This window comes from Gadus macrocephalus, chromosome 18 (genome assembly GCF_031168955.1).
Source record: "Gadus macrocephalus chromosome 18, ASM3116895v1".
Taxonomy (NCBI): Eukaryota; Metazoa; Chordata; class Actinopteri; order Gadiformes; family Gadidae; genus Gadus; species Gadus macrocephalus.
The window spans coordinates 12,885,965-12,900,420 of NC_082399.1; the positions used below are offsets into that span (position 1 = coordinate 12,885,965).

Below are 14,456 nucleotides of genomic sequence, written 5' to 3' on the forward strand. Positions count from 1 at the left end.
CATGGCTTATTATAATGAATATCAATTTATATTTGTAGTGCAACCCAAAAAATGAATATAATTGTATTGTTTTAATGAGGCATGAATGTGGCAGAGCAATCACTTTTTTGCTTGCTTCATAAAGAAGTCAAGTCCATTTTGCAGGTTAAGCCAGCAGCCGTGTTGTCCCTCCCAACACGGCTGCTGGCTTTTTGGGCTTTAAGAACATTTTATTTTAATCAAGCTCTTTAAATATTTATTAGTGTAATCATTGCATTAAACTCTTGAAAATGCTGCTTTCGTTCTGTCTGTTAAAGTCATTATGTTATAAAAGAGGGTCTCACATATTAATATTTTTTTTTTATTATGATTATTATGATTTATAACGGGGAACCCTGGGGAACACCTGCACCGTTTTGAGACGGTCAGCAGTTTGTCTATTTTGAATTAGTGAAATGAAGAACATATAATAATAAACAGAAACTTTGGGAGACAGGGGTTTGTGTGTGTGTGTGTGTGTGTGTTGCATGCACTTTATTTGCTTGGACATGCTGTAATTATTAATTATCACGTTGTGAGATTTGTATCCTGACCTCAAATCTAGCCTCATTATACATGCCCACACCTCCACCAACAGTTAGATAGATGTCGAGCTATATAATGTGTGTGTGTTTGTTTGCGTGTGTGTCAGTTTGCCAACAATCTGGAGTTGGACCAAGAAGCATATTCCTTCCTGCTGTTTGTGTGTGCGCAAGCTCGCATACATGTGTATGTTAAAGAGTGTGTGTCTGCCATAAGTATAAGATATATGTATGCATCTAAAAACAAACACAAGATGACAAGAATGCTGCAACATATTTTTATTTGATTCTGTGCTGGTTCCCATGAATTGGGCGTTTGGCCCAGGTGAATTGAAACAAAGTATGTTTGTCAAACATCTTATTGGACCTAACCAAGTCCACGTCGATGTGACATCACACTGGAGTGAAACCACAGCTTGGTCCCAGTGCAGGTGAATTTAAACAAAGCATTACACACCTCAGTGTGATAACACCGATGAGGACTTGGTTGGGTCCCATCAGATGTTAAACTACTTTGTTTAAATTCCCCTGGGCTCGGACAAAGCTGGGGTTTCCCTCCTGCGTGATGTCACATCGATGTGGACATGGTCGGGTCCCATCAGATGTTTAACATACATGCTTTGGTTAAATTCACCTGGGCTCAGACAAAGTATGCACGTCAAACGTCGCATGGGATCCGACCAAGTCCACATTGATGTGACGTCACACTGGAATTAAACTCCAGCTCCGTCCTAGCCAAGGTGAAATCAAACAAAGTACTACACACCTCAGTGTGATGTCACATTGATGAGGACTTGGTTGGGTCCCATCAGATGTTTGACATACTTTGTCTAATTCACCTTGGCTCAGACAAAGCTGGGGTTTCACTCCAGTGTGTAGTCCCATCGATGTGGCCATGGTCGGGTCCCATCAGATGGTTGACATCCATACTTTTTCTGTACATTTTATTTACAGTACATTTGACCCGCACCGGAACAGGGCAGCCACTTTTGTCAGGCGCCCCTTCAGCCTAACGTTCAGCCACATATTGAGCGTTGGCCTGAGGCCCTTCCCCTCGGCCTCCGGGGCGGGGCGGTCCCCTTCTGCCTCCGTCTTCCCATCCCCTTCTCCGTCGCTCAGGGGGGCATCATCGGCCACGGTGACCCCGACCTTGTGCTTTCGGATGCTCCTCATCGCGACCTGTATGTTGGCCATGACTCGGGACAGGAGCTTTTTTGGGGGCCTGTCTGGGACCGGAGGCAGCCAGGCCTCAAAAGGGCTTGAGCCTTCGCGCCTGTCTTGGTGTTGGTGTCCTGTCAGAAATGAACGACAAAACGGTATTTAACGGTGACCATAGTGGCTGCTACGTGTTTGTTGCTGTTACATGTTATATTTCAGTGACCGATAACGAGAGAATCGGTCAGTAAATGGTTTGTGCTTATGCAGAAATATAAAACTAAAAAGATAGATGCAAACCACAAGCACAAACACAAAAGCAGGAACACACACAGGCACATACAAAAGCAGGTAAACACAACAATGCAGTTAGCTCACCCGGTTCAGGGCTTTGGGGCCTGGCTTCAGGGCTTTGTGACCTGGCTTCAGGGCTTTGTGGCCTGGCTTCAGGGCTTTGTGGCCTGGGTTCAGGGCTTTGTGGCCTGGGTTCAGGGCGATGGGGCCTGGCTTCAAGGCTTTGTGGCCTGGGTTCAGGGCGTTGGGGCCTGGCTTCAGGGCTTTGTGGCCTGGCTTCAGGGCTTTGTGGCCTGGGTTCAGGGCTTTGTGGCCTGGGTTCAGGGCTTTGTGGCCTGGGTTCAGGGCTTTGTGGCCTGGGTTCAGGGCGATGGGGCCTGGGTGCAGGACTATCTGATATCACGACCGACTCAGAATCCTCCTGAGACTCCAAGTCCATCTAGGACACAACACACCGCGTCAGCAGCTCCTCGAGGTCAACATGAACCGACACTGAAGACCCATGAGGGGAAACCAAAAGAGGTCTCCGTCTGTCCTCTCCTTCCTCACCTGTTTCAGCTGGTCTTCCTCTTGCGGCGAGGAGCAGTCTGAGGGGTCCGGATTGGGGGAGGACGCTGGTTTGTCCTCGACCCCACCCAGTGTCTCCAGGTCTCCTGGTTGGAGAACCTCCTGTCGGAGGAGATCAACACTGTTGAGGTACAGGCACACACAAGAGCAGGGACAGGCACACGCCAACACATACAAACAAACACCACAAAGCAGCGAGCTCACCACGCGTGTGGTGGAGGTGTGGCCTGGGTGGAGGGTTGACAGCATCGTCTCCAACCATGTCCTCACCATCTAGGACACAAGATGTGAGCACGGGACTGAGGAGCTGACTTATATAGAGGAGCATGGCCCCGTGATGTCAGAGGGCCGTCGGGTTCCGCTGGCCAGAGGCCCCCTGTGACGTAGTCGCGGTGACGGAATGTTTGGGTATACATTCTATTGAAAACAGCTAAAATATGCTGAAGCATAAATCAATCATTTTGATGTATTTCCAATAGAAAAAGTTACAGAAAAACATGCATAAACATATTTACACATGCATATATCTAGTGCTGATGTGAAATGTGTTCAATCTTGTATGTTTGTGTGCATCTGCACGCTTCAAGTTTGCGTGTGCAGGCCGTGGCCTCCCCTTCCTCACCTGTCCCAGGTGGTCTTCCCCTGTCGACGAGGATGAGTCCCCCCCCCCAGCCAGGGTCTCCTGATGGGGGGGGTCATCACCGATCTTCTCCACTCTCTTCTCCATAGTTATCTCTGTCACTTTGCTAGCTTGAATCGCTGTCCTTGCTGTCAGATCACTCTCACGGTTCGACTCTCAGATCAGCAATGAGCAGTGGACTGAGGGGCGGGGCCTTATATAGAGGAGCGGGCCCCGTGATGTCACAGAGTTACGCCGGGTTCCGCTGGCCCCAAGCAACGCGGCATGTTGATTTGTTGTCACAGGCAACAGGTTTGTTGTTGATTGCACTCTTTAGAATATGCCTTGAATAAGTTCAAATTTAAACCACTAAAATAAGAATAGTACCCTAACACAAAAAGTGTGTAAATACACACTTATATTTGCAAAGTCACCATTTTAAACTGTTTCAACCAAGCCCATAGGCTGGTTCCAAGTCTATCTACGATTTATACCAAAACATTTGCATAAACATAGACTGTGGGGCCAAGAAGGACTAGTCAGGCTATCAGTTTGTCTTTGATAAACTCTATAGATATACAAACACACGTTTGAGAGTGCAATTCTTGTAGATCTACTGGAGCTCACACACACACACACACACACACACACACACACACACACACACACACACACACACACACACACACACACACACACACACACACACACACACACACACACACATTAAGACGTTGGAAATCAGTGGCTTGTATATAATGATCAGTGATCTGACAAAGCTCTTGTACTGAAGCATCACAACTAAAGATGTTGCATTGTAAGCTGCTGAGTGCTGGAGTTTTCTCCATTAATAAGTGCACTACAACACTAACACTCTGATGCACTTGTATTACAATATGGATGTGTGAGTCACTCTAATTCAATATACATTGTATAGGTCACATTGCACACAGCATTGAATATAACAATACTATTCTGTGTGATGTGAAAGAGTAAATACTTTGCTTTGGTTTGTTTTGCTATCATGGCTTAGTCTGTTGTCATTCAACCTTGAAAAAGAGGCCAAAGTTTAATCCAAGAGAGTCAGGAAAGAAGGAAGTTCATGTAAGGAGCTGATAAACTAGAAAGACTATCAAACAAAAAAAGAGGTTGAGAAGGAGCTATAGACACACACTGCAAGAGAGAGAGAGAGAGCGTAATAGGGAGAAAGAGAGAGAGGGAAGGAGAGAGAGAAAAAGGGATGGAGAGAGGATAGGAGGAGGGAGCGAGAGAGAGAGAAAGAGAAAGATTGGTAGGGAGGGAGAGAGAATGGGAGAGAGAGAGAGAGAGAGCGAGAGAGGAAGCGAGCGAGAGAGTGAACGAGAAAGAGAAAAGGAGTGAGAGAAAGAAGGAGAGAAAGAGGAAGAGCGAGAGGGAGCAAGAGCGAGATGGAGGGATGGAAAGGGGGTGGTGGGCGGTTGCAGAGTCATAATAGTGATGCGGTGGTTCATGACAGCCTGCTAAATTTAGACCAGTCACACCCTGGTGGATGCTTTACTACGGCTGTGTGTGTGTGTGTGTGTGTGTGTGTGTGTGTGTGTGTGTGTGTGTGTGTGTGTGTGTGTGTGTGTGTGTGTGTGTGTGTGTGTGTGTGTGTGTGTGTGTGTGTGTGTGTGTGTGTGTGTGTGTGTGTGTGCGCGCATGTGCCCTTACATTTTCCATTTCCACCTTTATGTTCAGTTTTGCTCATTGTTGAATAATTTATCCTGATTTGGCAATAACGTTCGAAAGTCTTTCAACAGTTTTTTGCTGAAAGGTAATATAATGAACTTTATGCCCCAATAACAACAACACCCTACACATTCATTCATGTGAAGCTGAGCACATTAATGTAATGATGTGTTTTTCTGTGTGTGTGCGCGTGTGTGTGTTAGTTTATGTTTGAGAGTTTGCGTGCGTGCTCGCGTGTGTGCGTGCGTGTAACAAAACAGAAAGAGCAAGGTTATATTTACTGACCTTGCTCTCTCCGAGCCATGATTAGTAGACTACACAGAAGGATTAGCTCTGGTGGCGTCGACTGGAACAAATTGAATACGTTATTGCCAATTTAGGGATTATATAAAATCCAAAGAATCACTTTAATTCCAGTAAAACACATTTAAATGCAATGGTTAAATACCTTGTCTGTCAGGTGAATGGTAATATATTAGAGACGGCAATAGGTGCCAATGACGTATAATGTTAGCAGAGAGCATGGAGCAGAAAGTAAGATGAATTAGAAATAGAAGAAATAGAATAGAAAATAGAAGAAATAGAATAGAAAATAGAAGATTAGTTTTGAGTTATACAAAAACCTTCCCATACACTCATTGCACATGACCTGAGTCTTACAACACTCTGGGCAGACCTATTGCTAAAGCTAGCGATGTAGTCATGTGTTCTGGGGGAGCGGCTTAGGAGGCAGGCCTGAAAGGAAGGCTGGGAGTTTGTTCTTTCAGTTGGATACTTTAAAAAAAATTGAGCTTACTCTGGCCGGTTTCTCCAAATTGCTTACGGTAGCTTTAATGCAGCTTTGGGATTCAACGTCTTAGCAGCCTGATGGGGCTTCATGAGGAAACTGGGGAGACAGAGAGACAAAAAGGAAAGAGCAGAGATGAGTCAAAACAAAGTGAGCAGAAGAGAAGCTATAGGAAAAAGGCTTCTCTAGAAGATGGATGGCCTCACTGCAGCGGTGATTTCTCAAGAGAAAGGGCGAGCGAGGTAAAGAGAGAGGGACAGAAGTGAGAGAGGTAGCAGACGAGGAAGTCAGCATGGCGGTGAAGACGTCCTGTCTGACGTCCCATGTCTGAATGCCCTTGGCGACTCATCCCCTCAGGTAATGTGGCTGAACAAGTGTGGGTTCGAAGTAAGTTCTCCATTCCTCCGATTCACAAACGTGACGCCAATGCTACAACTTCTCCCCAATGTTTTTGCAGCTGCAGATAAATACTTTTCAGAACACGTGTATGATTGGGTACACTTTCCCTTCCAATCCTGCCTCTAAGGCATTAAATCTGCACTCCACGTCATCCCCAGTCCTGACCGGATAGATATTATCTCTCCGGCATGAAGGAATACATTTCACTTGGAATAGTTTTTCTCTTAGCTTTTCCCTAAAAGAGGCAGCATTGTGTTAATGTAACGGAATAGCTTGTTACAGAGGGTGACAGTGAGGGTATTTTTTCACCTGGGACCAGGTTACTAACTCAAAGCCTATATATTTAAGGGACACTTTAATCAAAGGTGCTGTAGGCAGGTTTTAATTTGAGTTTCATTTGTTAGGAAAGCCATAGTCATCCTTCAGCTTTTACTGAGTGAAATGCTTTGGGAAGATGTATTCTGCGTTGTGTTCGACTGCCTCTGAACCAATTTATGAGAACCCTCCTGGTTTATTTCAAACCCATCAGGGCCTCTCTTGCCTTATTTGTTCGGGCAATCCATCTTACCTCTCGTTACATCTCTGGAATATTACCTACGGACCATTAACATCTGGTCTTCACCTCATATCTAAATGTACCAGATTATTAATGTTCTAGGACTTGAAATAAGGGCAACCAACTCATAATCTTCCCTCATCAATTGAGGCAATTCATGATTAATGTTGATCGCCTCACTTTCTGCCCCGCTTTAACACCATTGTTTCGGCTTCTCAGTTTTCTGTCAACACAACTAGACTTACCGCGGATGTTCCATTATTCCCTGCTTAAGATTAGTTAAGTTTTGTTGAGGAGCGTATTAGCCAATATCATGCATGATAAAAACCTTATCATATCATATCATACATGATATGTTCTTAAAATTGAACCATTAAACAGTGTTGTACAATGGGAATGTCACATCATATATCAGATATCATTAATATCTAAGGAGGTCATGAAGGGAGCATGTCATTTGAAAGTTGCCCCAGCTGTTCATTCCCTTAAGCAGGAGCTGTCCAGCACTGGGCAGTTAAGTGAGGAACTGTCCATGGTCCTGAAACAATGACAGTAAATTCACCCACCGCACGCCTGAATGCACTTGTGCACACACACACACACACACACACACACACACACACACACACACACACACACACACACACACACACACACACACACACACACACACACACACACAAAGAGACGTTTCTTAGTCCAAGTCTGTACCTGACTAATGGTGTTGGTAACACCTAGGCCAACATCTAATGGTCGCATGATTGGTTAATGCTGAAGGCTACCATAAAGCGAGCTCAACGCATGTCACTAGCATGTGAAGGTCAATGTCAGGACCTCGGACCAGTTCTTACGTCAGATATGGCTCTGCACAGTGTCTTGCTGTGTGGTCCTCCATTCCTATATGGGTGACAACAACGCAACCATCAACCATAACACCAATGAAGTGAATGCTATAGAATCTGTAAAAGTTTTCTATTTTTGTTTCAATGAGATCAATGATCAAATTGATCGACTGCCATGAGAAGTAGCTTTTCAAGTATGGCTTAATGAGTATGATGGATGTCTAATGTCCTGTGTACGAGATGGCCTATGGACTATAAAACAGCCGTGCTTACCTTCAGCACAGCCTATGAAGATAGACTACCTCAAAGACCTCTTACAGCATCCCCAATCCCTCACCAGAACCCTCCTAACCCTTTGAGTTACGAGGTGCATGGCTCCAAACTTTCATATATATATTTTGTCTATTTTAGGGCTATATAAAAAAGGTAAAAAGGGTTGAAAGAAGGAAAAGAGACAGCTGGTGTGAACCGAAACTGAGGGCTGTTTCTAGGGAGCAGGAAGACGATGATTAGGGGTAATGAGTGACAGGTGAGGCTGGCATACTGCTGGGACGCAGACCCCTGGAACCAAGGCACAGAGAGCTGTGACTGAGGAACCACTGTTCCAGTACCCTCGAAAACAACCAGCAGAGAGAACAACTGGGAAGCTCCTGAGTGTCAGAACAGTTTGTTCCGGGGCGGTTGAAAACGCATTGAGCTGCAAGTCTGCAGGCAAACAACAGATGGTGGGACATTTGAAATCAATTTGAGAGAAAATTAAAATGAAAACCAACTTTCCAGGGAGGCTTGTGTTTGTGGTGGACCAACGAGACCTGAACTCCTCTCCAGAAGGGCGGTGTTACACTCAGGACAATATCTTCCAACTGCAGATATTTTGGGATGGGTGTTCTGGCCCATACCTGGTCCTCATGGGCTGGGTCTGAATTTAGTGGAAGAAAAATTTTGATAGAAACCGTTGCAAAATATGAGTGTACTGGTTAGATTGATTTTGGTTGTCAGTTATGCAAATATGGCCAGTTGATAGTTTTAAGTCTGTGACTAACATACTGTTACTTATTACAGGCCTATTACATGGTGTGTGTGCGTGTGTGCGTGCGTGGGGATATTATGTTAACTAGAAACACACACACCCACAGTCCCATTCCTAACTCACACGCTGCACATCTCAGTAAGTTAAGTTCATAGAATGCAGAATCATAGTTTTGCTAGCATTGTAGTTTAATAGCTATACTCTGCACTTTACATCAGCCAAACTCAGTTATAACCGATCTGCAAAATCTCAATATAATGCAATATGGCATTATTAAACATGGAGGAAGACCTGCCTTTCGATACATTACGTGGACCCGCTCCGTGTGCAGCTTTAACTCCTCTAACTTCACGTCGTTAAAAAGAGAGCGAGGACCGTTTGAGTTGTGCGCGCAGATCCCGTAGTGAGGGTGAGGCGCACGCTCGCAGCTGAATTTGTTTATTAGTGGATGATTTGAAGATGATGCTCGTTGCGATGAGAAGGGACGTTTACCCATCTCGAATTCCCAGTTATGCACATAAATATATGTTAATCAAAGAAAAACAATAAAGCACCTGTGCAAAGATTGTTGATTTATATTGATTATTCCCACTGTTTAGTACATATTATTTTCAGTTAATTTAAATTCGGTCAATTTCACCTTGCTGCCATCTACAGGTTTCAAATATATTTGCAATCCAAAGGATATTGGCTATATTCAGATTAAATTACAAATCCACGAAGAATGACAAAAATATATATATTATATATTATTATAATATGTTAACATCATATTGATGACTTTAATATCAGCTCCATCACGGATTAGCAACCCCACGCCAGAATTCTTCAATGCCCAAGAGGAACCTTGACTTCAAGGGACGTGGACGCTCCAAAAAAAAAACGGGTGCACCCGTAGAGATCCATTTTCTTTTTACTCCCTTTGTGGTGACCTCCAGCCTCATCTCTCCCATAGCTATCTCTCCAGCCCCAATGTCTCCTCCCTTTGTGGTGACCTCCAGCCTCATCTCTCCCATAGCTATCTCTCCAGCCCCAATGTCTCCTCCCTTTGCGATTTTCCAGCCGAATACAAGAGACTGGAATATGTTGGCAGCAAACTTATATCTGGGTCATTGATAGCATCGCCATGTCATGGCGACAGGCTGATAACACCCAAGAGGATGGCGCCCCAGCCCCCCCCACTATACTGATAGTAGTCATGAGTATTACTGAGACAAAAAAGGGTTCAGCCGTAGACACAGTATAAAGGAAGTTTCACATAATCTGCTGAACCCAAGGTTGCCTACGTCAAAGCAGGGCAACTTTCGCATTCATGCTGTAACCACTAAGAGAGTAAACAAAGGGAAACTTAGACACACTGCTAACCTCACAAATCTCATATCTATTGCCTCCAAACCAAAAACAACCTTAAAGCCTATCAACAACACCATCAGGATGGCTCTACTTAATGTGAGGACTCTTAATAACAAATCATTTTTAGTTAATGATTTTATTACCACTTCTAAACTGGATTTTATGTTTTTAACTGAAACATGGCTGGAACAAATTAACAGTGCAACCGTTCTGATAGAGACAGCTCCTCCCAACTATAACTTTTTTGATGCATGTAGATCTGGAAAAAGAGGTGGAGGGGTTGCTGCTATATTTAAAAATGTATTTCAGGGGAAACAGATGTTATTTGGTGATTTTCCATCGTTCGAATACCTTAGTGCTGTATTGAAATGCTCCCCCAGAGTTCTCCTATTAATTATTTACAGGCCACCCACATATTCTGCAAATTTTTTCGATGACTTATTGTCTAGCATCTCCACAGAATTTGACTGTCTAGTTATAACTGGTGACTTCAATTTTCATACTGATGATTTGAATGACAAGTATGCAAAAAAACTTTTTGCCATTTTGGACACATTTGAACTGTCTCAACATGTGAAAGAGGCTACTCATTGTAAGGGGCACACTCTAGACCTGGTTATCACAAAGGGCCTCAATGTTTCTGATCTCTCTGTGACTAATCCTTCCTTGTCTGACCACTTTTATGTTTTCTTTAACATATATTTTATTCCCGATATACAGACAAAATCAAACACTGTCAAAAAACGGTATATCAATGAAGATTCGAATGTACTTTTTAAAAAGGCCATCTCCTTGCTACCACCTCTAAACCCATGTTCTCTTGATGATCTTGTAGAAAACTTTAATTTGAAAATTTTGAAAGTCATAGATGTCATTGCACCTTATAAGGTAAAAACGATTTCTGGAAAGCAAAAGGCACCCTGGAGAAAAGCTGCTTATGTAACAGCACAGAAAAAGGAATGCAGGAAGGTTGAACGCATCTGGCGTAAAACAAAACTTCATATTCACCATGATATCTATAAAGAGAGCCTCCGTGCCTACAATTTAGACTTAAAAAATGCTAGAGAAACATTTTTCTCCAATATCATTAAAACCAACACTAATAATGCAAAAACCCTATTTGCAACTGTTGACAGACTGACCAACCCCCCAACAGAAATTCCACCTGATCTCCATTCCACGCAGAAATGCAATGAGTTTGCAGCTTTTTATATTGATAAAATTGAAGGTATCAGACGCGCCATCAATATCTCCACTTCAAACAAAAATGTTGGACTACCACCCTGTTCAGGCAAAAATTACGTGGCAAGGATGGCATACTTTAATGTTATAGACTCTCAAAATCTTGTGGAAACTGTGACACAACTAAAGCCATCCACCTGTTGCCTTGATACTATACCTACCAACCTCTTTAAGAATGTTTTCGACTGCCTAGCAGTAGACATATTGCAGATAGTTAACAACTCTCTCCAGTCAGGCAATTTCCCAAAAGCTTTGAAAACTGCAGTTATTAAACCCCTTTTAAAAAAGCGGAGCCTAGATGCCTTTATTAACAACTACAGACCAATATCGAATCTACCCTTCATAAGTAAAATCATTGAGAAAGTTGTCCTCCAGCAACTAAATCACTTCCTGGCATCAACTGGTTGCTATGACACCTTCCAATCAGGATTTCGACCCCTACACAGCACTGAGACCGCCCTTATTAAAGTTGTAAACGACATCCGTCTTAACACAGACTCTGGCAAAACCTCAATACTAATGCTACTTGACCTCAGTGCGGCATTCGACACTGTAGACCATACATTACTTCTGGAAAGGTTAGAAAACTGGGTGGGGCTTTCAGGCACTGTCTTAAATTGGTTCAGGTCCTGCCTACAAAATAGGAACTACTTTGTTTCCATTGGCGACTTTGTATCAGAATCAACCAACGTGACCTGTGGAGTCCCACAAGGTTCGATCTTAGGACCCTCTTTATTCAACATCTACATGCTCCCACTAGGGCAAATCATGGAAAATAACAATATTGACCATCATTGCTATGCTGATGACACGCAAATCTATGTATCGCTATCACCAAATGACTATCGGCCCATAGATCTGCTGTGCCAGTGCATTGAGCAAGTGAAGGAATGGATGTACCGAAATTTCCTTCAACTAAATGAGGACAAAACAGAGATAATTGTATTTGGTTCTAAAACAGAAAGGCTTAAAGTAACCCAACACCTTCACTCTCTGTCCCTGAAAACCTCAATCAAAGCCAGAATTCTAGGGGTTATCATGGATTCAGATTTACATTTTGACCGTCACATCAAATCAGTTACAAAATCGGCATATTATCACCTTAAAAATGTAGCAAGACTTAGAGGGCTCATGTCCACCGAAGACTTACAAAAACTTGTACATGCCTTTATCACTAGTAAGCTTGATTACTGCAATGGTCTCCTTACAGGTCTCCCAAAACAAACTCTGAGGAAGCTTCAGCTTGTTCAGAATGCTGCTGCTAGAGTTCTAACAAAGACCAAAAGATTTGATCATATTACACCAATTCTGAAATCGTTACATTGACTTCCTGTAAGTCAGAGAATTGATTTTAAAATCATGTTGCTTACCTATAAATCCCTACATGGTTTAGGCCCAAAATATTTAACTGATATGCTTCCACTACATCAGCCTTTTAGACCACTAAGAAGCTCCGAGACCAATCTGTTAATTATCCCCAGAGTAAACACAAAACATGGGAAAGCAGGATTTAGTTACTACGCAACAAATAGCTGGAATAAACTCCCAGAGGATTTAAGACTTGCCCCAACTCTGAGCACATAGCTTTCTGCTAAATAACTTTGCCTTTATTTTCTATTTTAATACTAAAATGCCTTTTAAACTTTCTATTTTTGCATATGTTTTTCTTTCACTTGCCTATTATTTTATTGTATGACACTGTTTATATGTGAAGCACTTTGAGTCTGCCTTGTGTATGAAAAGTGCTATATAAATAAAGTTGCCTTGCCTTGCCTTACTATGTGTATGTTCCACATTTAATTTAACCTAAAGCTTCTACACATTTCACTCAGAAAATGAAAAAGATCAGGAAACAACTTCTAGAAAAATAAGTATTGACGTAGTAAATTAAATCATTGTTAAATCGTTATTCCAAGAGGTAAAGATTGTCACAAAGGCCTACAAAAAGTCCAACAGCAAAACAAAACCAGGTAACAGGGAACGTGGTACAAAGTAATAGTAATTTAGTAGTGAGCAGGGGGTTGTATAAAATGTATCATGCACGTTTGTGAGGACAAGGTATTTGGATTAGATGCATCTGGACCCACGGAGATATAACACTTTTATATTTGTGTTGAATTAAATACTTGCACACAGCTATATTCCAAATGCCGCATTTTATCTGGATTCTGAAAAAAGGAGCATGAGATCTTCCATATGGTTAACAAAGCAGGTTTCAACAAATTAAAATGGAAAATATATTTTAAAAGGTGATGACTTACAACTGAATATAGATGTCTTACTTATCTATTATACTTGTTAATAAAGCATATGGGTGATTAACAACTGCAGTGAGCCAACTGAATGTTCTTGTGTGTTCAGCCGATGACTCTTACCGTGTCTTCAGTTAAATCTTAGCAGATGTTTCTCCAGAGCTCAGCTATCTGTTGGTAAACATAGCAGCACAGCTGGAATGTCCTTCCAGTAACAGTTCAAATATGTAAAGATAACAATCTAAAACAAGAAAATGCATTTCCTGCAGAAAATGCGGTGAATGCTGTAGTACAAAGTGAGGTTGAAAATGTTTTAATAAAGCCACGTAGAATACGACATAAAGAAACGTTAAATGGCTTAAATTAAGTGAAGGGATTTGAACAGAGTTCAAAAGTCTAAATGGAGTAAACAATGTAAATATGCACACCATTTAACAAAAATGTAAATGGTTGGAAAAAAAATAGTGACAACAGACTGAAAAGAGCAAAGCATGGCTAAAATTTCGGAAATGTAAAAGGAATTGATCTGAAGAATCTGAAAGGTCAAATGTAGTGACCTGCACTGCTGAAAATCGGAAAGGTCAAATGTATTGCAGTGCACTGCTAAAAAAATTGGAAGCTGAAATTGAAAAAACTGACAGAAGCTGAATAGCATTATCTGAAGAAGCAAAGTGCTGAAATACATTGTGACAAAAGATGGAAGCTAAACTGTAATACTGTCAAAGCTGGAAGATAGTATGGTAATAGTGGTATTATCTGTAGTAGTAGTAGTAGTAGTAATGGTAGAAGTAGCTGAAGTAGAAGTAGTAGTAGTAGTCGCTGAAGTAGAAGTAGCTGAATAGTGGTACTAGCTGCACTAACGATATGCCATATGAAAGTTATGGTATTGATTGAGCTTGTAGAAAGAATTATAATAAACCCGCCAGTTTATTTTTTTAAAACAGCTGAAACTGTATGTACTCGCCTAATGCTAATTTTTTCAGCCTAACGTGATTAAAAGTATTCCAATTGGGCGGGAGAATTGCCCAATCTAGCAACTCTGCCTGAACGTCGTAAAAGGTAGTCCAAGTGAGCGGGAAAAACTGCCCAA

At 42.2% G+C, this 14,456-nt stretch overlaps 1 protein-coding gene across 1 annotated transcript; it reads right to left on the bottom strand.

The window, feature by feature from the left end:
* Positions 1–824: 824 nt before the first annotated feature.
* LOC132446670 (ESX-1 secretion-associated protein EspI-like) lies at positions 825–4,587 on the bottom strand. Its single transcript, XM_060037083.1, has 5 exons — positions 3,199–4,587; positions 2,781–2,849; positions 2,559–2,678; positions 2,094–2,448; positions 825–1,852 (listed from the first exon to the last, which is right to left on the bottom strand). The coding sequence occupies exons 1-5, from the start codon at positions 3,301–3,303 to the stop codon at positions 1,509–1,511; spliced, it is 993 nt and encodes a 330-aa protein (XP_059893066.1). The 5' UTR covers positions 3,304–4,587; the 3' UTR covers positions 825–1,508.
* Positions 4,588–14,456: the final 9,869 nt, after the last annotated feature.